This window comes from Chelonia mydas, chromosome 26 (assembly GCF_015237465.2).
Source record: "Chelonia mydas isolate rCheMyd1 chromosome 26, rCheMyd1.pri.v2, whole genome shotgun sequence".
In the NCBI taxonomy this organism is placed as follows: Eukaryota; Metazoa; Chordata; order Testudines; family Cheloniidae; genus Chelonia; species Chelonia mydas.
Window position 1 is genome coordinate 10,937,310 of NC_057859.1, and position 27,636 is coordinate 10,964,945.

Sequence of the window (27,636 nt, forward strand, 5' to 3'; positions counted from 1 at the left end):
GGTGCAGGTAATTTATATTGGTACAAAGGGGGTGTAGATCGCTACCATTGATTTGTTAACACTCACACCCACTTTGAACTGGCGCATGTGACTACACAAAGTGCAAAGCAGTGGAGAATCAAGCCCGTAATGTCCTTTTATTTGTTCTGACCACATTGGTTTATTTTTCATTCTGCAAGTGGAGAGAATGGAATGGAGTCAGTTTCACTTTGGCTAAGTGTCCCTGGGCTGCAAAATGTTTCAGGGAGGAAACATTGATTTTTGTTTTAAGTGAAAATTTCTGTGAATTTTAAAAGTAAATTGTATGGGGTTTTGCAAGACTAAAAATCCAAATGAAGAGCCTGATTTGAGTTGCTTTCATCCCTTTCAGCAAGACATTAATTCAAAAAACACAACTTCAAAGTTTCACAAAGGTTTTTGTGCCCCCCGGCCCTTCTCTTCTGCAGACTAAATAAGCCCAGTTCCTTCAGCCTCTCCTCCTAAGTCATACAGAAACCCCTGGCCTCATCCAATTAAATTAATAAGCGGCAGATTTAATACAAAAAATAGGAATGCACAAAATGCAATTAACCTGTGGAACTGAGTGCCATGGGATGTTGTGATGCCTAGAAGTATAACTGGGTTCAAAAAGGATTACTAGATAAATTCATGGAGGCTTGGTCCATCAATGGCTATTAGCCAAGATGTTCAAGGATGTAATCCCATTCTGTGGGTGTCCCTAAACCTCTGACTGCCAGAAGCTGGAGGGGAGGACAGGGGGAATCACTCCCCTAAGATAGGATACTGGTCACAGTAGGGCAGCACTTATGTTCTGAATCTAAGATAGATTCTGTAAATGGAAGGAATAGATGCTCTGAGAGGAATGGCTAGATAGGTGAACCCCAGTTGTAAGAGTCTCCATTTAATTGTGAATGCTAGACTGAGTGCATGCCCCTGAATTTAAGGAGGGGGGCGTCCTTGAGTGCTCCCCTTGAGTGATACCGATAACCCAACCCCAGAGCTAGGGAAAGGAGAAATGGATCCCCCTGCCCTGCGGGGAAATGCCTGGCTCCAGAGAGCGGGAGGGGATGCCCTGGCCGCTCCCCCTCCCCCGAGTGAAAGCGGAGCTAGTGAGTTCTTTCCAGATCTGCAACCCAATGAGCCCCACCCCGAGTCAGGGCGTGTCCTGTCCTTGTGTGTCAAGTCCCGGAGCGCTCGTGATTAGTCTCCCCGCCACACTCGAGAGCAGCAAACGCCACGGCCTCTGGAGCAGCGGGTGAGTGGCCCGTTTTCCAGGCAGAGCCCCCCGCAGGCTCGCCGGGGGTTGGGACCCGCGTCTCCCGGTGCTGCGGCTGGCGGCGCCCGGGCTCCCCAGCGCGCCACGGGGAGCTCCGCTTTCCAAACGCTGCAGCGCAGGCAGGGCGGCTCCCCAGCCCCTCTCCTCGCAGCGTTGGGGGCTTGGGGGAGACCCCGATCCTGCATCACAGGGGGCTTGGGCGTGGGATCGCACCCAGGTCCCTTCCCCCTGTAATAAGCGCTTGGAGGGGCGCGCACAGCCTGGCCCAGGGGCGCACGGGTGGGCAGGGCGCACGGCCCAGGGCGCACGGCCCGAAGCGCTCTGCCAGCCCAGAGCGGTCTCGGGACCTGGGTGTTCTCCCCCCTTCTCCGCAGGCCAGGCAGAGGCCAGGGCCCTGGGCCCTAACGCGTGGGAAAGAGGAACCTGACTCAGAGACGCCCTCCACCCCTGTGCTGCTGGGGGATGGTGAAAAGTTTGCTTCACCCCGCTGCTGCCGCGCCGCCCCGGGAATGGCCCAGCCCGCCTGGGCTGCGGGGTGGCAGCTCGCTTTTGGCTAGGCAGTCGGTGGGGAGTGGAGGTGGATGGGGAGAAGGAAGGAGTCTCAGCCGCCAAGTAGGGCACCAGCTGCGGCTTCTAGTGAGCTGAGTGGGTGGGGAGGGGCTGGAAGGTGTCAGCTCTAGGAAGGAAAGGGGAGCTTGGGGGCCAGATTCTGCTCTTGCTTACGCCAGTGTGACTCTGGCATCGTCCCATGGAAGGCAATGAAATCATCCCGGAATGACCCCATCCGAACTGAAAGGGGACTGGCCCATTGCATAGGAAGCAGTTAGTGGTGGCAGAGCCAATTTGGTGGGGTTTGGAGGGTCTGTTTGAGGAGGTGGATATGGCAGGCCAGAAGCAGTCAAGTAAATCCTGCACCTGCTCTTCCAGGTAGCTGATCCCTGAGACTTTCGGTGTTTCCATTACAAACCCTAGGCTAAGCCCTAACCATGCCATGGAAAGGGCACACCCGGTTCCTGCTCTCATTCATTGATTTACACGTTCAGCAAAAGCCAATTATAGACATAAAATGCAGGTTTCAGTGTGTACCTTTCCCCTTTAAAAGGGCTTGTCTATGTGGAGAAGTTATTCCAGAATCAGGCTGGGTGTGAATCTAAAGTACAATAGCTATTCCAGAATAACTGCCTGTGTGGAGACACTCTTATTCTGGAATGAGCAGCTGAAGGAGAGCTCTGTGTGGCTCCAGAGCTTGTCTCTTGCACCAACAGAAGTTGATCCAATAAAAGATATTACCTCACCCTCACCTTGCCTGGAATAGAACAGCCAGTCCCAGGGTAGCTATTCTGGTCAATTTCACTGTGCAGAGGAGCTGGTAAGCCTGTGTAGGCATAGGCCTGTGTGTGCTTCTGTATCAGTCAGATCTGAAACACGCACCCTACAGCCACTTCCCCTTCCAATTCTATATGCTAATCCTGCCGCTGGATCTGCTAGCGTGGACTCCTGCCGGCATGTTAAGTGGGGCTGTGCTGGCAGGCATACAGGGATTACTGCTAGTGGATCCGATTGCAGGTTCAGGGGTTCGGCTCACTAGGGCCCCAATCCTGCAACCACCGAAGCCAATAGTCACTTTGACTTCAGTGGGACTGCTCATGCTAGTATAGCATTAAGCAGGGACAAAAGCATTTTACAGGATCAGGCTTAGGGCTCTCATTGAGCTGCAAAGGTTGCCTTTGGTGATGAAAAGATTATGGCATTCCTGATTATCTGTTGGGTGGGATAGTGAGGGTGGAATCTAAACATTCAGGCTGAACACCAAAACGTCGGTGTTTGGTGGGAGGAGCTATCACGCAAGCGTTCTGCTGGATTTTCTGCTTTATTTACCAGGCACTAAATCCTACTATTGTTTTTCAGACAAATTTTCCATTGGTGCTGGTTCTCCTCTCATCTCTATTCAAGCCATTAACTTTGTTCAAGACACTGATGTGAAATCAGGAGTGAAAGTGAGAGGAGAACTGGTTCCATTAAGTTCAACAGGACAGAAGTTCAGTGGGAACTTTGACTGAATACAGGGCCTGAATCACCAATGACCTACACCTTGTGGTTTCAATTACACCAGTATGGGATGGATGGACCGTACTTCCATTCTGATTTGGTAGCATTTTACACCCACTTTTCATGGATGGAAATGGTGAAGCAGGTCCAAAGTCAGCAGGATTTGCCCTCTAGTTTTTATTTGCTTCAGGCCTGATTCTGGATCATTTCAGACGGAATTAAAAATCATTCTGAAGGGACTCTAGCAACCTGTTACAGACCAAGTTAGATTCCAGGCAGTGTCTCTGAAGGTTCCAAAAGTGCATAAGTTTCAGTGGGAGCTGTCAGGAGCAGTTGCCCTAGATCTTGTGGGGATGTCTCTGCCTTGTGTTCTTTGTTTGTTTGGATTTTTTTGTCACCTCATTTATTTTTAGGCTGTCTTCCCCCGTCTTTGTTTATCTAAGAAAAATTCTGCTTTTGTTATTTCCTCTAGTCAATTTGAACACAGACATCTGTGTTACTCCTGCTTCTGGATACAAACAACTTGAGCAGTGTTTTCCAGTGCAGGCGGAAAACCTCTGTGGAACTTCAAAGCTGTGGTTTTTTTTAATTAATGTCTTGCTAAAAGGGATGAAAGCAACTCAAATCAGGCTCTTCATTTGGATTTTTAGTCTTGCAAAACCCCATACCAATTGAAAATTTCCCTCAATTTACTTTTAAAAATTCACAGAAATTTTCACTTAAAACAAAAATCAACGTTTCCTCCCTGAAACGTTTTGCAGCCCAGGGACACTTAGCCAAAGTGAAACTGACTCCATTGCATTCTCTCCACTTGCGCAATGAAAAATAAATCAGTGTGGTCAAAACAGCGAGAAGGACATTATGGGCTTGACTCTCCGCTGCTTTGCACTTTGTGTAGTCACATGCGCCAGTTCAAAGTGGGTGTGAGTGTTACCAAATCAATGGTAGCGGTCTACACCCGCTTTGTACCAATATAAAATTACCTGCACAAGGTGCAAGTCAGTGGAGAATCAGTCTTCAGGTTACTAAGGGCACGTCTTCACCGGCAATGTTAAAGCGCTGCCGTGGCTTGTGTAGTTGCAGCACGAGGGGCATAGCTCCCAGCGCTGGTGCACTGTCTACACCGGCACTTTACAGCACTGAAACTTGCAGCGCTCGGGGGGTGTTCTTTCACACCCCTGAGCGAGAAAGTTGCAGCATTGTAAAGTGCCGGTGTAGACAAGCCCTCAGAATATAAGGTGAAGTCCGTGGCACTTCTAACTTCTTGAGTGGGCGGTCTATGTGCATTTAATCAATAGGACTTGGAGATGGGCTTTTTTTTAATTCTGGAGACTGTGGATAAATTAATTTTCTTCTGTCATGGGTTTCATTCATCTATTTTCCAACTCATTCAAAAATCTCTGAATGTATTTGTCCTGCATGATCATCAGTCCAGCCCAGCTCCTCCTCTGTGATTGTCTATAGGCTCCCAAGTCCCGTTTTCAAAAGTGACTTGGTTACTTAGGGTCCTGACTCCCATGGTCTTTCAATGCAGTGAATGTATTACATTGAAACTTGATTGGACTCAGGCTCCTAAGTGTCCATGTCACTTTTGAAAATAGCACTTAAGAGCCTAAAATGGTTTTGTACGCTACAAAAAAATAAAATCTCACAACAGCAAGTCTCAGAGGCTGGGTCAGCTGACTAAAATAACAGCATAGACGTCCCTGCTCAGGTGGGAGTCCAAGTCTGAAACCCTGCGAGGTATGTGGGTCTCTGAGCCTGGGATCCAGACCGAGCGAGAACATCTCGCTGTTGTTTTTAGCCCCATAGCAGGAGCCTGAGTCAGTTGACCCAGGCTCTGAGGCTCACTCCTGCGGGTTTTTATTTTTATTTTTTTGCAGTGCAGACGTATCCTAAGTCACTCCGGCGCTTTGGAAAATTGTTCTTAACGTACCTGAATGTAGCATGACCTTCCTTCTGTTACCTTTGTCCTGTCTCCTCCTAAGCTCTTCAGAGCTGTCTTTTTTTTTGGGGGTAGGGAGGGGCCTAGCACTTTTCTGGCTGCAGTATAAATGATTCATTCATCAATGCAGCCAAGAAAGAACATAAAACTCTTGCAGTAACGTCTCACGTTCATCTGGCAAGACATCTTTCCACAGAAGTTGGTCCAATAAAAGGTATTACCACACCCACCTTTCTCTCTTCCACGGTAACTTCATGTGTAGTTCGAATTGTGCCAGAAGACCCATTACAAAGATGCTGTAGGCAACTCTGCCCCCACCAAAGTGAGATGTTGTCTGCACAGCTTTGCTCAGCTAACTATCGTAGACTGATTCTCCAACGGGAACAATGGTTTTGCAACAGGTTGTATGCTATGGCTGGCCTGCATTTTCAAGTGTCTGCTCTTTTGGGAAGGGTGGGGGGGGTTCCTGAATGTCCAAATTGAGGCTCTATTTGGTGCCTAATTTTCAGAGCTGCCGAGCACCCTTGCCTCTCATTGAAATTAACTGGAGATATGGGCGTTCAGCACCTTTCAGATCAGGCCTTGAGAGAAGTTGTCTCAATTGGAGTACCCAGAAGCTGAGACCCCCAAAGTAAGTGGACACTCTGGGAAAACTGAGGCCGAAAATATTGATCTCTCAACTTGTCATTGTCCAGGGACACCTTTCTGGGTCTCTGGTCCATGTAGAAAAAGCCAAAAGGGGAGAATTTTTTAAATGATGTGGAATTAATTTTTTTAACCTCCCCAGCTCTTGATAAACTGAGTGTCATGATCATACATGGGTGCAAGAATAGATAGCTTACACTAATAAATATGGGAATGTCAAGATTGTCTGGAACGGAAGTAAGGTCTAGAATGAGGGAAATGGAGAACGTCACAACATAGAATCCTAGAAGCGTAGGACTGGAAGGGACCTCAATAGGTCACCTAGTCCAATCCCCTGCACTCAAGGCAGGACTACATAATAACTAGACTATTCTGGAGAAGTGTTTGTCTAACCTGTTCTTTAAAACCTCTAATAATGGAGATTCCACAACCTCCCTAGGCAGTTTGTTCCAATGCTTCGCTTCCAATGCCACCCAGACAGTTAGACATTAGAAAAAACTTCCTAACCAAAATCTCCCTCTCTGCAATTTAAGCCCATTGCTTCTTGCTCTATCCTCAGAGGTGCAGGAGAACAATTTTTCACCCTCCTCCTTGTAACAATCTTTTACGTACCTGAAAACTGTTATCATAAGTCCACCAAGTCTTCTCTTCTGCAGACTAAACAAACCCAGTTTTGTCAATCTTTCCTCATCGGTCATGTTTTCCTGACCTGTAATCAATTCTGTTGCCGTCCTTGGACTTTCTCCAGTGTGTCCACATCTTTCTTGAAATGTGGAGCCCAGAACTGGACACAGTACTCCAGTTAAGGCCTTATCATCACGGTTAACTTTTCCTTTCAAGCTGTCGTGGTCAATATTGTATATGTCTGCAATAACTATGGAACCTAAGATGAAAGAGAACATTCAGCTAGCGTTATATGGGCCACATCCTCCACTGGGGTAAATCAGCCTAGCTGCACTGATTTTAATGGAGCTGCCACCAGCTGAGGATCTGGGTTTTTGTGTCTCAGCTTCTCGTCTTTCCTCCTTGTAAATCTTGTGTTTCTTAATCCGGCACGTGGGGCCTCCTTACTCCTCACAAACACCAACAAAACTCGCAGCTGAATCAACATTGCTGAAACAGCATAATCCCACAGCACTGCTGGGTTTGTAACAGTCACTTGAAATGGCTCCGGGGGATAATTCTGCTACCTCTGCAGTAGCTCCATTGAACTCCAAGGGCTATTCACCGTAAGAGTAGTAGCTCTTGACATTGACAAGATGTGAGTTCTTGTTTCAGATGTGTGGGCCAAATTCTGACTCTTTTCCTTTTCCCCTCCCCGTAGCTGGAATAAGTGAGCTTGGGAAAGGCTCTTTATAGCTTTTGATTATGTTCATTTATGGTTTTTAGGCTTCCTTAATTAAAACAGAAATAACTATGTGCATAAAAACTGGGCTCTGTGAAATGGCAAATAAACGATCTATGGAATTTTCAGAGCTTTAAAAGCAAGTTCCAGCTGTGGGTTTTCATGGAATTATATATTCTAACTGCAACTACTCAGACAAAGGGTGCAGAACACTGAGCCTTTTAAAGGACATGCTAATTAAAACCAGAAGAGTAAATCCTATACCTAACTATCTGAATCCTAAATTGGAATTTCTTTCCCAGATCTCTGGGTAGTTTAGTTAAAACTGAGCAAAACTTTTCAGCTGAAACTCTTTTTGGCGAAAAATTCCAGCTTCGCTGACACCAAAACATTTTGCAAATTTGTGTAGATTCTGCTGAATTGTTGGTTTGCCCCTTCTCTCCTCCGCTTCCAATCAAACTATTGTTCTGACACTTTTGAAATGAAATACTTCAGTCTTTTTGGTTTGAAACTACTTTGTTTCTCAACTTAATTTTATTTTGTAAAAATTAGAAAACGTTTTCCAATGGTTGAAATTGAAATGACGTGTTCGTTCAACCTACATCAGCATATTTCTTTTCAAAATTGCCAGCAAACACCAGCTCTACTTACAGTACCTTTCAAAGGAAGATCTCAGAGTTTTGCAAAGCTTCGTGAGATAGGTAAATGGAGACACTAAGAAGTTAAGGACCAATGGGAGTTAGGCACCTAGGCATTTATGAAAATTCTAAAGATGCCCATCAACCTCTTTAGATGCCTAAATACCTTTAATCTGCCCCCAGGAGACCTGTTCAAGGCCACACAGTGAGCAGGTGGGAGGTGCTGGGATGAGAATCCATCTGTCCAGACTCCCTAGCCTATGGTCTAGTAACTAGACCATACGCCTCAAGGAGCTAACTAGTTATTCTAGTGATGGAACAGAACCTTGTTAATTCTCCCGGTGTGAGATTCACCCCCGGAGCAGAGGGCTGAAACAGGGCAGAGCAACACTTACATCCTCCAAACAGGGTTTAAGTGATACCTAGGCCATGGGCTCATGCTCTGCACAGGACTGAATTCCACCCGCTTGCTGACTGACCACTGTGAAGAGTCTCGCACACAACCTAGCTGAGAGAGATTGCTAGGCTAACGGCATTCCAGTGAGTTCTCCTCTCACTCAGACTTCATTATTTGTGCAATATGCACGACAGTACGATTCATCGCTTCCTCTCTATCCTGGCAAACCCCAAGGGTCAGAATAAACGAATATATGTTTTGTAACACAATGCTTTTTGTTTAAATCAGGTTTGTTCTCTAGGTATTAACTGTGTGTTATGCTACACATCTCCCATTCGTTATTATTTGTATTGTAATAACACTTAGCAGCCCTAGTCATGTTTATGTCACCAGCATATGTTTAGAGTGGCTCAATCTGATATTTGAAGTCATGGATAGCTATAAATATCCAAATGTGGTATGTATCGCTGTAATTCTTAACCTGCTTTTAACTGTTAATAATAATTGTTTGTTCAGTACAACTTGGATGTTAGTAGTTATCTCAAAGGTGAATGTAACCCATTGGAACAAGAATGTTGGTGAACAGTTATTGACTTTCACCTCGAAGAATGAAGCAGTTATTTCTTTACAGTGTCAGGAAGAACCAGCCCCATTGATTTAAGTCTTCTTGGGATAGAGGCAGAGAGAGTGAATTCTGTCAATTATTTTCTAGGACACTTCCTTTTTTATCAACACTCCCTTTTTTTTATTGCAGATAACCATCTGTTTGGGGACCTTGACGTTTAAAATATTAACTGAATACTATGGCAAAGGTGAGTGTGTTTGCTTCCAGGTACCAGGCAGAGCTAGGTAGAGTCAGTCCCTGCATTGACTACATTTATCTGATCAGTGCAATTATATTTACTTAGAAAAATGATGTAGCAAGAAGAGGGCTAGCGCTGCCTGACACAGTGGGAAGGACTCATCGCTGCCTATTTCCTCATACTAGAATGTGGATTATCTTCAGTAATCTATATATTTACTAAGGGCCAGGTCTTGCACCAAAATCAATGAGCTTTGTTATCAGCTCATGGAAATTTAGGGCTGGAAGAGACGTCAAGAGGTCACTTAGTCCTATGACAGTAAGCCCAACAAGTTCTTAAGAACTCTACAGTGCTCATCCAAGTTGTATCCAGCTATTCATGGAAAATGCCTAAGATCCTCCTGCCAAATAGCCCCTGTTTAGGCATTAAGGCCCACATCCTGAAAGGTATTTAGGCACCTATTCCCATTTATTTCAGTGTGAGTGAGGTGCCTAAATACCTTTCAGGATGTGGGCCTAATGGCCTTATGCACTGAGCATTGAAGTGAATGGAAAGACTCTCATTGTTCAGTGGGAACAGAAGCAGGCAGTGTGAGTCAGTGGATCTGGCCCTGGATTGGGTGTCAAGATCCAGGTTCTAATCTCTCTGACATGATCAAGTCATTCCACCACTTCCCTGTGACTCTGTTTCCCCATCTGTAAAATGGGGATGATGGTATTTGCCCACCATTGTAAAAATGCCATGTAGGAACCTTATAGGGAATTGATTCTTTCATGATGATACGGATAACGATTGATACTAAAGGGAGATGCCACAATGGGGTTTAACAAAGGCGCCAGATTGGCAGGCCAGGAGAATGGATTCCTTTATTGAATTGCAGAACAAGTACAGTGCAGGCAGCAGCCAGGGGTTTCCCACGCCAATGTGGCTTAATCCTCAATTGAAAGAGAAGCCCCCTGTCGGAGTGTGTCTCCTGCAGGGGGAGGTGACGGCTTAGGGCAGAATGGAAGCTTGTCTCTGCAGTCAAAAAAGCTAACAGAATGTTAGGACCCATGAGGAGAAGGATCAATAATAAGACTGAAAAATCATAGTGCCACTATATAAACCTATGGTATGCCCACAACTTGAAAACTGCGTGCAGTTCTTGTCGTCTCATCTCAAAAAAGATACATTAGAATTGGAAAAGGTACAGAGAAGGGCAACAAAAATCATCATGGGGATGGAACAGCTTCCATATGAGGAGTGAGTAAAAAGACTAGGACGGTTGGGCTTGGAAAACAGATGACTGATGGGGGGGGGGGGGGTTGGAGTATGATAGAGGTTTACAAAATCATGAATGGTGTAGAGAAAATGAATCAGGAAGTGTTATTTGCTACTTCACGTCACAGGGGTCACGCAATGAAATTAATAGGCAGCAGGTTTAAAACAAAGATATGCATGTGTTTCTTCATGCAACACCCGGTCAACCTGTGGAACTCCTTGCTAAGGGATGTTGTGAAGGCCAAACATATAACTGGATTCAGAAAAGAATTAGGTAACTTCACTGAGGATAGGCCCATCCATGGGTGTTAGCCAAAGATGGTCAGGGATGCAACCCCACGCTCTGGGTGTCCCTAGCCTCTGTTCCACAGAAAATGGGACTGGATGACAGGCAATAGTTCACTCGATAATAGCTCTGTTCTGTTCATTCCTTCTGAAGCACCTGGCATTGGCCACTGTCACAAGACCAGTTAGTGGGCTAGATGGACCATTGGTCTGACCCAGTCTGGCCATTCTGGCCATGCTGTATGGCTAAATGGACTCCCACCTTATCAAAACACAAACCAACTCCTCAGTTTTGTAACTGGTCTCCCTTCCAGGAGAATCTGTATATAACTGGGATTTTTCATGTGTTCTTCTCTGGTTCTGTCTTTAACAACTGATGTTCTGTATCTTTAGGCTGGAAACCGGGGCACAATCAAGGCAGCCTTGGGCTTCAGTGCTGAGGAAGATGCACAGAAACTAAGGAAAGCCATGAAGGGGCTTGGTGAGCTGGTATTTATTTTTAAGACTCTAACCCTCTCGCCTCAGGGTGCCAGCATCCTGCATGTCATACAGTTCACGAGAGCAAAAGTTTGGTAACTTGTGTTTCTCTACTGACTCCTTCCCCCAAGCTCTCTACAAACCAGAGATGGGGGTCACCTTGTCCAGTCATGAAATGCAGCCATTTCTGGGGTGGAACAGGGCAGCTGTTGTGCAGTATAGAACACTACAAAGCAGCTTTGACACAAATAAAGAACACTGTCCAAATGGAAGGAATTTTGATTTAATGCTATCTGAGCAGAGGGAATTTAACGGGGCAGAATGGGAAAGGACAGCACTGCCTCAAACCCTGCAGGAAGGGGGTGGAGTTTGTTTCCTGGACGTTTGATCATGGAGAGCAGCAGAAGCCTACCTGTCTATCACTATAGCATCTCAGCGGCTCAGTCACACATTGGTAATAAATCTATCCCCACAATACTCCTGCAAAGTAAGGTTGCATCATTATCTCCACTCTCCAGATGGGGGAACTGAGGCACAGAGAGGGATGCAGGGATTCCATCCAAGGTCACCCAGGAAATCTGTGGCACAGCCGGGAATAAAACCCAGCTCTAAGCCCTGGCTTTAGCCACAAGACGGTCTTTAATCAGCCTGTGATTTGTCTCTCCTGGAATCGGGTGATCCCAACACCCTGTTGAGGTACTATGTCAGGACTGCCTCTGTGGGAAGAGGGCTCTCTTGTAAACTGTCAGTGCCCACTTCTGTTTTCTTGGAGGTCTCCCACCCAACTGATGGCCAGGCTTATGAGGTCAGACTGACTCTCAGCCCAAGGTCATGATAAAATGCATTCCTAACAAGGGGATGCTAAAGAACTTCTGAAGTGTGTAACCCACTGACAAGTGAAAGTTATAGGGCACACTCCGTGCCCAATTCCCAGAGGATGGGAGCCCGTTACAGCCCCAGCAAGGGAACCCTGTCTCTTTAGAGAAAGCTATAGCACTGTATGCTCTTTACTTTGGAGGTTCCCCGTTCAATCCCCGATATGTTGGCCAAGATGGTAGCCAACACGTGGTCTAGTGCTAGTTCTCTAGTGCCATAGAAAATCAGATTTTAGAAGGAATAAAACCAGTTTGTGTCACACCTGGCAAGTCAGCTGAGTTGCCTGCTTCAAAATTAATACTTATTTATAATAATAACAACCTTGCTGGCTTTCCTGTGTCTTCCCTCAGGTACAGATGAAGATGCCATCATCGATATCGTGGCCAAGAGGAGTATATACCAACGTCAGCAAATTCTAATCACCTATAAATCCACTATTGGCAGGGTAGGTAGCCTCTGAATTTGATGACTATGATCTAGACAATTCCTGCACTACATGATTTATCTGGAAAATTACTGACTTCCCTCATTCAGCTGTGGAGAGGTAAGACAAAACTTTTGCTGGCCTTAGCATAAAGCTCACTGCAATCTCCGTTCACTTCAGTGCGGTTGCTCGTCCAAAGAAAATTGTCAGGTATCTGTTAAGATTATCCACCAACATGTAGCAGAAATTTGGTCAAGCAATCTATCTACACGCTTGCCTTTATGCTATCTAGTGGATGATCCTTAATACCACATGGCCTTAAAGCCCAAATCATCAAGTCTCCACTAATTTTCAGGGTTTGGGGTTGTTGTTTTTTTGATATTTAAGTTCAGTTTTTTCAGAGGTGCTGAGTACTAACACCCCCAAAACTGAAGTCAAGGTGAGCTGCTGGTGTCTGGATGCCCAGCAAGCTCTAGATCTCAAGCTGAGCACTCCAATTTAGTGGATCCTCTGGCCTATGCCCATGGCGAGAAGGGCTGCTGAATGTCTAGATCCCCTGGCACCAAGGGGTTAATGGCTGAATCAGTTTAATTTGCTTAAGCTGACATTAAAGCCTTGCCTTTTATCTTGTGTAAACATTCTGAGCATCCTGACAAAGCTCTGTCCTCGCCTCTGTGGGTCCCGCGTTTCCTGGTGGATTTTGCTAGCCTCAGAGACTCACTGTGACCCTCCACTAAACCTTCTTTCTCTAGAGACAAGGGTCACAGTCTACTGAGCCATTTTCATCATAAGCCAGCAAGGGAGGTGAGGAGCAGTTATCCTTCCTTGCACAGTCTCTGTTGTCTCCCAGTCTCAGTGATTGATCAGGGGGCAAAGGTGGGGGGGAGCCCAGGCCCACCCTCTACTCCGGGCTCCAGCTCAGGGACCCTAATAGTATCAGCTATGGTAGCTGACCTTTTAGAAACATGACAGGTACAATTCCCTGGGCTACTTCCCCCACAGCAGCCCTCACTTCCTCAAGGTCTACTTCACCCTTACCTCAGGGCCTCCTTCCTTGTGCCTGCTATGGTGTGCACTGCTCAGCCTCTCCAACAGCACAACTTCCTCCCACAGCTCCTGACATGCCCACCCACCTGATTGACTGGGAGGCTTTTAACTAGTTTCAGCCAGCCCCTGATTGGCTTCAGGTGTCCCAATCAACCTAGCATTCTCCCTGCCTTCTGGAAAGTTCTTAATTGGCCCCAGGTGTCTTAATTGACCTGGAGCAGCTTCCATTTCACTTAACCTGGTACCAGGGATTTGTTTAGCCTGGAGCTTATATATCTATCTCCCACTACTTTTCTATAGCCATCTGGCCTTGCCCTGTCACAGCACATGCTGGTTATTTGTTGAGCAGGCTCTTCTGCGCCTGTAAAGAAAGTGGTTCCAGGGGAACACATCTGTTCACTGGAGGCCACTGCTAATAAAACTAATGGCGGTGTGAACTACTGACCCATCTTAATAGTCACTTTTGCCCACCTGGTAATTCACCCCACTGTGCCCTACCCCTCACACTCCATCCACGAACAAGCACATAAATGCTGCTTTTCCAGGATTTAGTGCTAACTGCCATTTAGTCTACTTTACTAGTTTACTTTAAGGCTACCATACCTATAAGATTGTTCATAAGTACAGCAACAGTCTGATTCACAGGCTTCAAAGAGTGTGACAAGCATTAAGAAAACTAGCCCAGTTTCCAAGTAAGGGTCACTTTGCAGTGATCTGCTTAAAGGTGTGTTTTCGTGTTGGTTGGTTGTTTTTTTTTTTTTTTAATTCTTCCTGCTTTTTATGGTGCCTTTCATTAATGGGTTTTTAAAAGACTTTCGGATCCTCAGATGAATTTGTCCTCGCCACACCCCGGTAAGGTTGGTATATGTTACTGTGTTCCATTTAGAACAGTGGTTCTTAACCTTTACTGCAGCCTGCACCCCTTTGGTTCTCAAAATACGTTCTCGCACCCCTTATCAAAAATCGTTGAAGTAGGTCAGTTCTTTAAACCTAGATATATTTTTTTTGTTTGTATATTACAGTAATCATTAAATGTATAATGTTAATAAATACATAGGTTTGATGAAACGAAGTAGTTGTACTTATGTACCTGTGCTTAATTTGTGTGTTTGATGATTTACCTTCGAAAAAAATCATGTCTCGCACCCCCAGAAAGGGCATCTCGCACCCCCAGGGGGTGCGTGCACCCCAGATTAAGAACCACTGGTTTAGATGGCTAAAAGGAGGCACCAAGAAGTGAAGTCTCTTGGGGAGGCTTCCAAAATGATAATCGGCCTTACAAAGCCGACCAAGATATTATTCTAAGGCCTGGTCCACACTAGAAGAGTTATACGGGTATACCTTATGTCCTTTAGAAATGTATTGTTTGTTGAGAGTTATACCAGTGGATGCGGTAGTGTGGACTCAGTTATACCAGTATTATTATTAATTTGTATTAGTGTAGTCTTCGGAGCCTCAGTCATGGACCATGATCCCATTGTGCTAGGTGCTGTACAAACACAATAAAAAGATGCCCCAAAGAGCTTACAGTATAAAGGTAACCTTTGCTTACTGAACCAGACTGAGCACCTTTATACTGGTCTAATTACATCCCCACTGGGAGGTGGGGAAGGGTTGTACCACTAGCTATACTTTATAGATAAAGTGGTACATCTTTCTAGTGTGAACCAGCCCTGAGTTGCTGCCCACGTTCTCCTCTGCCTTATGCCCACAACGATTAAAAGCAAAACGTGGAACGAAAATGGCTTTAGACAGAAATGTTAAACGCCCACATGAACAAGTGAATGGCGAAGCTGCTAAAATCAGATGATGTTGGGAGAAGATGTGAAAAATAGCCTCTCGGGTATCATCATCATTCCCAAACCAATCTCTCACGTAGTGTTGTTCATCAGTAGAAATCAAAGCGCTTCACAATCTTTAATGTGTTTATTCCCACAACACCCCTAGGAGGCAGGGCAGTGCTATGATCCCTGTTTTACAGCTGGGGAACTGAGCCCAGATAGACTGAGGCCTTGTCTACACTACAGATGCTATGGCACTGCAGCTGTGCCCCTGTAGCGTAGGGGTTTTCCCACTGCTGTAGTTAATCTACCCCTTTGAGAAGCAGTAGCTAGGTCAAGGAAAAATTCTTCCGTTAGCCCTGGTGGAGACCCCACTAGGTTTAGGTTGGCTTCACTACATCTCTCAGGGGTGTGAGCGACGTAGGTAGGTCAACCTATATTTTAGGTGTAGATCTAAGCCACTTGCCCAAGAGGATGCAATCTGTGGTGGAGCAAGGGATTGAACCTGGTCTCCCAAGTCATAAACTAGTGCCCTAACCACTGGACTATCTGAATGCAGAGCAGGAGTTAGATAGGACGTACTGGAATTACCAGAGTTGGAGTTCAGCTAGGAGTTTTGTATAGAATAGCAGAGGTGCTGAAAGCCATTGAATCAAACTGTAAACCATGTATAGGATGGGAACCATTGCAAGCCGGGGATGTGGCAGGGTGCCAGCACTCCTAGTTCCAGCACCTATGTAGAGGAGTGGGGCTTTCTGTTCTCATGGCTATTTATCACCTTCCCTGGTTTTCTAGGATTTGATTGGCGATTTGAAGTCTGAGCTGAGTGGGAATTTTGAGAAGGTGATAATTGGATTGATGACTTCCATCACTCTGTACGATGTGCAGGAACTGAAGAGGGCCATGAAGGTTGGTAAATATTCACTGATGTTACCAAAACACCAGTGAGTTCAATATGTGGCATGAATTAAACATTCCCCACGCAACTTCTCCCGAAGGAGGAAGAAAGAATGTGTGACAGGGTGCTAGTTTACGTCACTTAACACAATTCTGGAAGGTGCTCTCTGCTACTAAGCTAATGAGGGTTGTATAAGAACCTGAATAGAACGTGTGCATTAAATCTGCAAACGCTTTCTGGACTGCGTTCTTCCATTTTGTTCTACTGGTCGATAAGAAAATGAACATGGTGATGTGTTCGGTATAAGACAGCTAGATTGTTAAAAGTTGCAATATGAATTACTGTCACACTAAGGGCCATGCATAGTCCTTTATCCTGCTACCCACTTGCAAAATCAGGCTTGACACTGAAAGAGGTACACGGTCTATGCACTAATAAGTCAGATCAGTGGTGCGTCACTGTCTAGTGACAGCAGCTGATGCAAGATGCTTCAGAGGGAATGAACAGAACAGGGTAATTTCAAGTGATCCATCTCCTGTTGTCCAGGCCCAGCTTCTGGCAGCCAGCGGTGTAGGGGTGCCCAGAGTATGGTCATCCTGACCATCTTGGCTAATAGCCATTGATGGATCTTTCCTCCAGGAATTTCTCCAATTCTTTTTTTAACCCAGTTATACTTTTGGTCTTCAATAACTTAGCGTTTATATAGCACTCTGCATCTTCAAAGCACTGTGCAAACATCTAAAGCTGGTCAGGAGCTTTTTAACAACACCTTGTTGTTGTTGGAAAATGCAGACTTGTCCAAACCAAGTATTTTTGTGAGGATGGGTCTACTTGGATGAAAAGGTTTCTTGGGTCCAGAATGAAATGTCTGGTGAGAAAACTAGTCAATAACCTGGGATGTGAGAGACCCACGTTGACGTTTCTGGTCTGAATCATACATAGCAGGAAGTTGAATGTGGGTCTCCCACTTCAAAGGTAAGTGCCTTAACCCCCTGGCTGTTCTGGGGAGAGCCTGTGCCTCTCTGCTTCTTTGTAAAAACTCTCAAAAGGTCTCTGTTTCCTCCTGTTGCGTAATGGGACTTTTTTAAAATCTCAATCTTTCATGAGACACCCAATTCTACAAACAAATATCACTTCATCACATGAAGTCTGTAATGTATCCACATTGAACAAGTGGTGAAACAGAGGCAGAGAAATTAAGTGACTCACCCAGATGGGGGTGTGCCCATCGGATCCTGGACTATTACTCAAGAGAGTCTCCATCCTGTGTTGCCATCACGGTGCCTCTGTTTGCTGGTAGATTGAAAGCTGCTTTCATCCTGATTCTCTGTTCTGCGTTTAGGGTGCCGGGACAGATGAGGGCTGCCTGATCGAAATTCTGGCTTCTCGTTCCTGTGAAGAAATCCAGCGCATTAACGAGACCTACCATCGTCGTAAGTAGTATAAATTATGAGATCCTATGATGTTAGTGCATTGAGAGTAACCTGTACTGGGAAAGCAAGTGGAGAAGCTTGCAAGAGGTCCCAGCTATGGCCCAGATCCAGGAAAGCACTTTGCCATGTGCTTAAGTTCCCCTGATTGCCATACCTATTACACATGTGCTTAGAGTCCTGTAATATCTTTAGGAGATCTCACTGTATTAAGTTTATGTATCATTGTGGGCCAGGGATTGTATGCAATTCCATGGGGGATGATGACCACCGCCTTCCTGGAACTAACGGTGGGAGGTAAGTTCACTAGGGTTGTAACACCTCCAGAGAGGTGCCACAACCTGGAGATGCTTGCATATCCTGCATCAAACTGGATTCTCCAGAGACCAACAGACAAAGAAAGGACTTTTGGTTTAAACTCACTCGCGACCAGGGGCGTGCGCAGAAATTTAACTTTGACCCCTTTTGGGGCCAGGAGGAGCTTGCTCTCCATGCAACTCTGGCCCCGAGGCTGGAGGAGTTCTGTGCCCCTGACGATTATTGGGAGCAGGGGAGGGCTGTGTCCCCGCTTGTGCACACCCCGGCTCACGACCTTGTTTCTGATCCAGCAAATGGACAGGACTTTCTAAGGGTGGCCCCAATCTTTCCTAGGAAGGATTGGAACTTGGAAGGAATTCGGCCTACTGAGGCCCCATAAGACTGATGGGTGACCTGGTAAGATTATGAGTGTGTGCGGAGGAACTCTTACTGTCTTTAATGCTTTCACCTTAAGAATAAATGTGCTTGCTTAGGAAAAGCTGTGTGGTAACTTACGAACTGTGGTAGCTGCCCACAGTTCTAGCCTTTGGGGAGAAAGCAAAGTGCAGATGCAGGCCTGTTCAGGGAGTCTGGTTTGCTGGGGAACTCACAGCGTAGGCAGGGAGCTGTGCAGCCTGGAAAAATCCCTGTCAGGAGCGAGAGATGCATCTCTGCACTAGAGAGGTGAAGACTGGGGAGCCTAGAGTTGGTTCCTTGGGGAACACAGGTGGGGTTGGGGAACACAGGTGCAGTTGCCCTTAACTGTGACAACATACTTAAAGCTAAATATGTGTTTAGGGGTCCTTTCCTGAACTAAGGCTTAAATCACCATTTCCTAAGGCTGCCTCGTGATTTATTGGTAGAAGAAGCTAGAGAAATTCCTTCCTTCCTCTTGACCCCATAAACATTTAAATTTCCCAGCCAGCAAATGTGTTTTCCCCAGTTTGTATCATTAATGCTTAAATACCATGGGTTAAATACCAATAGTACTGTATGCACTACTTATGTCGATCTAGAGGTAGAAGATATTTTGTGATATCTCTCTCTCTGAAACACACACACAGCTGTAAAGATTTTAAAAACTGTATTCTTTGAATGGCATCTTACCCACACCCCATGATTTCTCCAGTCACTCTGGCTGCTAGCAGTTCAACCAAACAACAACTGAGCCATCAGCAAGACATCTTGTGAAACTAAGAAGCATCACAGTCGGAGCAAGAGACTGTTGCGATACCTTCTTTCTGTCTGTCTTTCACTTGATTGTGACCTAGTGTGCCTGCATAATTATGCTCAGTGGACAGAGACTTAAGCCTTGTCTAAACACAGAGAGGGTGAAATCCTGGCAACACTGAAGTCAATGGCTAAACTCCCACGGACATCAAAAGAGTCAGGATTTCACTCAGAAGCTGTACTGGGATCCTGGTCTGTCACTAGGGCCCCTAGGTGCTGCAATAATACAAATAATAATGGTTAAAACTGGTTTTTAAAAATAGACTTAAACTGGTTCAAATCCCTGTATGGACAAAAGTTTGAAACTAGTTTGTCTCCTTTTTCAGCTTGTGTCTATATATTTATAGATGGTAGCTTGTAGTGGTCCCTCCATTTCAGGCTCGGAGGGAGGCTACTCTGCCTCCCTACATAGCTAACCCAGGGTTCAAGTGATTTAAGTGTCTCCATACAGAGGTTTGCACCAGATTAACAAAACACCTTTAGTTAAACCAGTGCAACTTTGTGTGTGGAACAGACCTCAGATTTATTTTAGAGAGAATAATCCAGATTGGCTTCTCCTCCCTTACAACTGTGTAACTCTGATTAATTTCACATACACTGGCCTAAATCCAGAGCGACTCCACTGAAGTCAGTTACATTGATGCAAAGGGAGAGAAGAATAAGATCCAAGGTCAACGTGGCAATTCCTAGGCAGGCAGGATCAGAAATTGAGGGACAGACACATAATCCGGACACCTAGGTCACAACCAGACACGTAGAAGACTTCTCTAAGGTGAATAGTGTTTAGGTGCTGAACTTTCTCTGTTAAAAGCAAGTATTCATGTATGTCTGTGCTCTCTTGCTAGAATATGGAACTACCCTTGAGAAGGACATTGTCTCAGATACATCTTCCATGTTCCGGCGCGTGCTGGTGTCTCTAGCTACAGTAAGTGCAGCTTAAGAAAAACCGTCTGATTCTTGTTGCTGTTGAATAAATCCTCTAAGGGCAGGTCTACACAAGAAACTGACAGCCGTATAACTACATTGCTCATCTTGAAAAATCACACCCCTGAACGATGCAGTTATACCAACCTAACCCCCCAGCGGAGACAGTGTTATGTTGAACCGGGGAGCGAGGGGGCTTTACCCATCAGCGTAGCTACTGCCTCTTGCGGAGCTGGATTAATTATGGCAATGGGAGAAGCTCTCTTGTCGGCGTAGTAGCCTCTTCACTAAAGCAGTACAGCACCTTGTTTTTGTGACAAGGTCTCTCTATACTAAGTACCATGAATGCCTGATTCTCCTCTCTCTCACACTGACGGAGGTCACGAGCAGCACAATGGAAGTCAGTGGAGTTACACCAATGTAAAAGATCAGACAGATTTGTATTAAATACTAGTACTAATCCTCCCTCTCATCTGGTTCCTTCTCCTGCTCTCTGCTTTGCAACTTGCTCTTTTTATCCCCTTCCTAGACATCCTTCCCCTTCTCCTACTGCACAGCCTTCCCCTGCTGATCTCCTTCAGGACTGTCTCCATGCCACCTTGCATTTCAGCTGGTATCCTGTGTATCACATTGGTTTGACCTGAAGGGCAGGCTGCTCAGGGGGTGGGACAGGAATCAGGGTGCATGTGTGTGTGTTAACACCATGTGCTTTCTTAGGCCCCATGGCTCCCACTGACCTCAGATGGAGTTGAGTCCTCAGCCTCTCTTAAAAATAAATAAAATCAGACCCTCAAATAATACTTCAGAGCTTTCTCCACCACCCCTCTTGCAACAATCTATTGCACAATTGCAGCTGCCTTCTCAATCGATCCTCATTATATATGCTCGGTAACTTGTTTCAAACAGCAAGCTTGCTCAACTCTGTTCCATGAGCCCCTCTGAAAGGCTGAATTTAACACAGTCCTCTTGTGTTTCTGCAGGGAAACAGGGACCAGGGAAGCTATGTGGATGACAGCCTTGCTCAGCAAGATGCCCAGGTCTGTAGCTCTTCGTACTCTTTAAGAAACATCTGCCCCACCGCGGTGTGTGTTTGCTGATCCCCGGTCCTTCCACCCGTTGTTTTTTTAAAGGCCAGTAAAAGTCATCAACCATTTAGCTGGCATGTTTGTAGCGCACTGGACTGGGTTCCAGAAGATCTGGGGTTTAGTCCGGGCTCTGCTGCTGGATGACCTTGGACCAGTTTCTGCACCTTAGTTTCCCCATGTGTAAAATGGGATAATGATCTTTTTGGAAGACCCAAGCTCTCTGGCTTTACTTGAGCTTTTGGGCTAACCCTTATTTCATGTGCTTGATTCTTTCTAGTGCTTGTACGAAGCCGGGGAGAAGAGATGGGGGACAAATGAGGGACAATTCCTGACTATCCTCTGTTCAAGAAACAGAAATCACTTATTAAAGGGTAAAAGTCTCAGCAATTTTCTACATACTTTTCTCTATTTTTTAAAAAAAAGCCCTTTTTTTTAGGTACATCGCTTGGCAAACAGAAAGGGACCCTTCTCAAAGGCACACGCCTACTCTGGAGTCTGGTCTTATGTATCTACTTCAGAGGATTTTAATACAGGAACTTATTCTTGTGAGCCTAAAAGGAACCCTAGAGACACAAGAATGAACTTGTATGGATCACCTATGCTCCAGTCTTTATACCAGAAGTAGTAAACTGGGACTTTGGCGACAGTTACCAAGGATAGGAGTTCAGGAGCAAGCTTCTTGCCAACATTCCCCCTACAGGGAAGAAAGACGGGCGCCATTCTACTGGATCAGAGGTTCTCAAACCACAGCCTCTAGTGATCTTGTCAGTGGCTCTTGCAGAGCTGGCTGGTTGCAAATACTGATGGCGAAATGGCAAACCTTCCCTTGTGGCAGAATGTTGAACCAAATGGGAAAGCAAAGCTACTCAGCTTGACCCCATTAAGTAATAATTCATCACACTGTTACCAGCAGTTGACTGACCAATTAGAGAACTGATGATAGTTAAAATGAAGATAAACTGAATGGTTTCCAGGACAACTGCAATTGTCTACCACTTAAAAAAAGAGAGGCCAAATGTGCATACAAAGCACTCAGCTGCTTGACCTGGCAAACTGGTCCTTGATGGTTAAGCCTTTGTAGATGGCACCAACAAATCTTGCTTGATGACTTTTCACTAGTGTATGTTCTTTTCCAGTCTTTGATGAATACAGAAGGATCACTAAGAAGGACATTACAGAAAGCATTAAATCTGAGATGTCGGGAGACCTTGAAGATGCCTTATTAGCTGTGGGTGAGTATTCCGGTTTTAAATGTAGGGTTGTTTAGTTACACAACACGCTATCGGGGTGTAGAATGGGAAAGGATCGCTTCTGTCAGCCTTGAGCACACAAGCCATGGAGTCGAAGCTTGGTTAACTTAAAAATCCCTAGGTAATCCCTGAAATAGAGGGGGATGGGAGGGTGGACGGGGATGAAACGCAAGGAGCCTGTGATGTGTGCAAAGTGCCTTGCTTTTCAAAGCAACAAAGTGTGTGACCCTGGAGTTAAAATCACTTTCTCCATTGAAGGAGACACGGGCATTTTATCTGAAGTGTTAGGCTTGCTTCACCTTGGCATAGTGAGATCTCCATCTTTAGCCGCGCTGTGTCTCTTGCCCACTGTCTTAACAGAGCAACGTGCAGGGGACACGCTTTGTTGATGGCCAGTAACTGTCTCCATTCTTGGCACAGGTCACACTGTTTTACCCCTTGCAAATACGGCAAGTGGCTGTGAACAAGATGGCAAAAGTTTCAATGCTTCCACTGTCTCATTGTTTACCTTTGCCACTAGGTGCTGACGCTTATCAAAGAGCATTGCAAACTTTAAACAATTGGCTGTACTGTAATGGACAGGACTTCAGGTTAATTTGAAGGGGCTCGTTCTTTTGCATTTACCCTTGCTGTATTTATCAGCTTGTCCAGTGGCCTCTAAGTCCATACCTTGGAGCTTCTGGGACTAATAGTCAGGGATGTGCATGTTTTGGCCCCGATTCTGCAAATGGATCTGCAGAAAGACCTCTGCATCCGCCACTGACCTCCCATACAGATCTGATGGGAGCTTTAAGCAGTAACTGCAGCCTTGAAACATAAAGATTTGGAAAATCTCTCGTTCTTTTCTCTTCACAGTAAAATGCATAAGGAATAAGCATGCATACTTTGCCGAAAGATTATACGGTTCCATGAAGGTAAATAGCTTTTGTGTGTATGTGGTTCCCCCCCACCCCCAATTAAATATAGAGGCATGCTAAAATAAATAGCAGCTGGATTTAATACAGTAGCGGGAGAGGAGAGAGATCAGCAACCCAAGTGGTTCATAATCTTCATGAATCTCCTGTCCTCCTCTGCTAAGGGACAAAACTAGCATTGCCCCATTATATGCTGAAAATAGGGAACTCTGTCACACTCAATGCAAAATGCTTTGGGCTAATTTCCCACCCAGAAACAAAGGATGAAACCTTAACCATTAACAATGATTTACCCACAATGCACAATATTTGTACAAGGGTTGCTTTTTTCTTTAGGGTTTAGGGACGGATGATGATACACTCATTCGAGTGATGGTGTCGCGCTGTGAAATTGACATGTTGGATATCAGGCATGAATTCAAGAGGATGTATGGGAAATCTCTCTACTCCTTCATCCAGGCAAGCTTTCCTTACCTAGAAACCATGGTCTTGCTACACACTGCACCAGCCACTTTGCCCTGTAGTCTGATTAGTGACTGGTCCACACTTTTCAAACAAGAAGCTATTATTCTTGAACAGCTTTTCGGGGGGCGAGGGGGTGTATGAAATTGTCCATTCTTGATATATATATATTTTTGTTTTTTCACTAGGCATTCAAAAAAAATCCTTGTTTTTTTGTTGTGATTTTTTTTTTTTTTTTTTGAAAATGACAAGGGAAAAGGAAGGAGGAGAAAACGGAAAGAGGGAAATACACAATAAGGGAAAAATCAGAAAAGAAATTCAGAAAACTTCTGAAAAGATTGAAAAATTGCATGCATCTCAAACCCCACAAAATTCAAACTTTAAAACATTTTTGCCTTAATTTTAAATTTTGACCCACCTCTAATCCTGACTTGCATTGCCCTTACAAATTTTGGTGTTAGGATTGTTTAACAGTTTTCCAGTAATGCCAGATTGACTGGTCCGGTGATGAATACTAAGATAACACCATCCAGCCCCTTTGTACTGGCTATACAAGCAAGATTTCTGCCCTCACCCTCTGTGAGTTGGATCTGAAGCACAGCTTAATGTCTTGTGGTCAGAGGACACTTATTTGCCGACCTTCTATAACTATAAACTGTGCGTCTTAGAAACATTGGCTTGGATTTCTCAAAGGGTTAATGGGCAGGTGTGTTTTTTTTTGTTTTGTTTTTAAATCTCAAAGAACTCCTGTAGTTGGATTTCATATTTTAATGCTGTAGTGGTTTCTCATTTGATCCTTGTTGCTTGATTTTTTGTTAAAGTATTAACTTTGTCTTAAAATGGTTGTGGGATGTTGTCGCACATGGTAATAGTTCCTGCATTCCACGTCGCTGCATTTTAGTGGTGGGCAGTGTGTCCTTATACATGATCAATGTGTGTCAAGTACTCTGGGATGAAAGGTGCACCTTAAATGTTATCAAACCTTAAGTTGGCAAAGAAATTCAAAATCTCATGGGGACAACTCCTACAATCAGCTCAAACTGGTGTAAATGGTACTGTACAGTCTTTTTTCTGAGAACGCGTATTGCACATCTAATCACGTGTTTGTCTGTCTTTCTTTCAGGGGGACACTTCAGGAGACTATAGGAAAGTCCTACTCTTGCTCTGTGGTGGTGAAGACTAAACCATGTACAACTTGTTGTCAGGGGAAAGGAGAAATAGATCACAAAATTCCCCCCCCCGCCCCCCCCAAATAGGTTTAGATAGTGCTATTAGAATTGACGTAGGCTAATCAATGCCAATTGCCTCTTATGATATGCTTTTATTGCTTAGAATATGCAATGGTGCACTAATTGTGTTACCAGAGCCAGTCATGCCTTTAACTAGTGTCCAGTGCAGAATCTCCTGGCTGAATTACTTCTCCCAGCAGGCTTTGGAAAGACATGTTTGGAGAAACAGGAGCACTAGATGATTTGTAGAGTCTCAGACTCCATTCTACAGTTGGATTATCTGTGCTAGAGAACAGCATCTTGCTGTGAAAAGGGAAGCGATAGCTAACATCCGTCTTAGACTCTGACCAAGGTTCTGTTAAGTGAGCCTGCAATGAGCTTCATATTACCAAGCTCACATCTGTGCTGCCATACAGTGCAATTGCGAGGGTGTAACAGAGGGCTGGATTCTGCCCACTCCTACAATCCATACAAAATAGGTGGAAATGAGGGGAGAGTTTAACGAAAGCCTTTACTGCTACTGTAAGTTGATCTATCTGCATCTACTACATGAATGATTCTTGAAGACTTGTGACATCCTACTGCCATTGAACTTACCGACCAACTGAGGCGGGCTTAGGCACAGACTGTAGAAGACTCTTCACAGGAAAATATTAACACTGTCCATGTGGGAAAAGTACAGAAAACAAGCTTTATTTCTTTGACTATATTGCAGCACAAAGAAAACCATTAGTCTAAAATGCAAGGCGTGTCTATATCGAAACACTCTATCAACATTCCACATCACTATGGCTATTTGTTTATGTAGATCAGAAGATAGGAACAGGATATAATTCACAAGCAGCAAATTAGAAACTCCAGTTGCCTTAGGCTTAGTCTACACACACACATTTTGTATTAATATAACTGTTGGTTAAGGGTGTGACTTCACTAATATTGTTACACTCGCACATCCTCTACTGTGGATGCAGTTATAATCGTAGAGAGGAGCTTTGTGCTGGAATACCTTATTCCCCTTTCCATACAGTAACTGCATCCACCAGTTATGCGCCTTTAACTTCGCCATACACTAAAAGCAGTACAACTTTTGTGCATAGACAAGGCCTTCCACTTAATGCCTTTTCTGCAGCGAGCTGGTTGAAAGAAGCCATTCTGTTCAGAAACCTAATCCACATTCTGTTTGGTCTGAGGTTATATCTTCACAGCAAAAAGTGTGTGTGTTTTACAGCAGAATAACTAATGCACCTTAGCTTTCCCTGTCCTATGGTAAATTCCTTATGGAGATCAGGCACCGTGCTCTTAGGCCATGTCTATATGCACAGCACGGCTGTACTCTGCAGCACGTCCGGTGAAGACACTCTGCTGATGGGAGAGAGCTCTCCCATTGGCATAAAGAACCCACCTCTGTGAGTGGCAGAAGCTACGTTGGTGGGAAGACGCTTATGTTGATGTAACTTATGTCACTCAGGGGTGGTTTATTCACACCCTTGAGCAACATGAGTTATGCCAACACAGCTGTAGTGTAGACCATAGCCTTAGTGTGACTTAAATAAGGGGAGGCCACGCGTGGGCAGAGGTATAGTGCTAATCTCATCTACCTCATGGTCAAAAGTAGTGTCTACAATTTTACAGTAGGAGAGGGCTAGCTAATTACCATTAGTTGTCCCACCGTTTGGTTTTTTTTTTTTTTTAAACAACCACCCAAACCACATTTTGTAGCGCAGTCATAGCCTGAGTGGTGCAGTAATTGTTTTTGGAAGGGAGCACTGTAGGCTGAGCATGGAAATAGAAGGCAGGATCTACTGTGGTGTAAACCCAACTTTGCCACTCGCTTTGCTCCCATTGACTTGGCCAGGTGCAAAACTGGACCCTCTCTCTGGCCTCGGACAAGTCACTTTGCCACTTTGTTCTGCTGTCTTTATGCGCCCTTCTTCAGAGGAGGGTTGTTGGCAGTAAGTCTAAGCACTACAACAATCTGCTGCTCAGTAAGACGAAACCACTCAGCCTTATCACTACAGCAGGTTCACAAGTGCCCTCTGGCTTTACCATAAAAATGGCTTGCTGGCCAGTGCTCACTTTTTCAATGTAATAAACCAATCATTTCTTTACTTTGAATTCTAAAAGGTGTCTTTTCTGAATGAGATGAAATCATACAGGTGCATTGCCATGTTTTAGTTAGGCTTGTGTTTTCTTGCCTGTCCCACAACTTCACATCAGCTGCCTCTCGAAAGTGCAGCCTGGACTGCCCCCGCCACAGTAAAACCCAGCCGAGGGTCCTTGGGAAGAGGAAGTCTCCAATGATCCTCTGGGAGATTCCCTCACATTACCAGGAAAGGAGAGAAATGGGGTTAATCCTTCTTGCAAAATAAGGGCGGGAGGAAGACCTGCCTACAACTCGCCTCAGATCAGCTAAAGTCAAGGCTCCCACAGGAAGATCCTGTGTTTCAGCAATAGTTTTGGCCTTTGCTCCCCCCATATGTGAAAATGGGATCCCCACTGTAGGGGAAGCAGCAGACTAGACAATCCAGCTCCAACACATCATTCCTTCTAAGCTACAGCAAGTTCAAGCTCTTTGTCCTTGTTTTTAAGACTTTGCATGAATGGTAGTTTCTTTTGTCTAAGGCTATGTCTCCACTTAAAACACTACAATACTACAGCTGCTGTTCCCC

General features: G+C 45.0%; 1 protein-coding gene and 1 long non-coding RNA gene across 3 annotated transcripts in view; one reads left to right on the forward strand and one right to left on the reverse strand.

Annotated features, from left to right (window-relative positions):
- Nucleotides 1-25,648, reverse strand: part of LOC122463861 — a 37,275-nt gene extending 11,627 nt beyond the window's left edge. The window contains exons 1-3 of one of the 2 annotated variants that reach the window (XR_006287518.1): nt 25,565-25,648; nt 17,356-17,538; nt 6,528-6,798 (exon numbers count right to left, since the gene is read on the reverse strand). This is a non-coding gene — a long non-coding RNA (uncharacterized LOC122463861). Of the gene's footprint in view, nt 1-5,712; nt 6,799-17,355; nt 17,539-25,564 lie in introns of those variants that run through there. The other variant, XR_006287519.1, reaches the window with a different exon arrangement.
- ANXA4 (annexin A4) lies at nt 1,083-27,075 on the forward strand. The gene is made up of 13 exons (XM_037886361.2): nt 1,083-1,255; nt 9,050-9,107; nt 11,037-11,124; nt 12,347-12,441; nt 16,044-16,157; nt 17,489-17,579; nt 19,949-20,028; nt 21,008-21,064; nt 21,390-21,483; nt 22,249-22,344; nt 23,218-23,276; nt 23,613-23,735; nt 24,862-27,075. Exons 2-13 carry the CDS (start codon nt 9,099-9,101, stop codon nt 24,919-24,921), a joined length of 966 nt encoding a protein of 321 aa, XP_037742289.1. The 5' UTR covers nt 1,083-1,255; nt 9,050-9,098; the 3' UTR covers nt 24,922-27,075.
- Nucleotides 27,076-27,636: the final 561 nt, after the last annotated feature.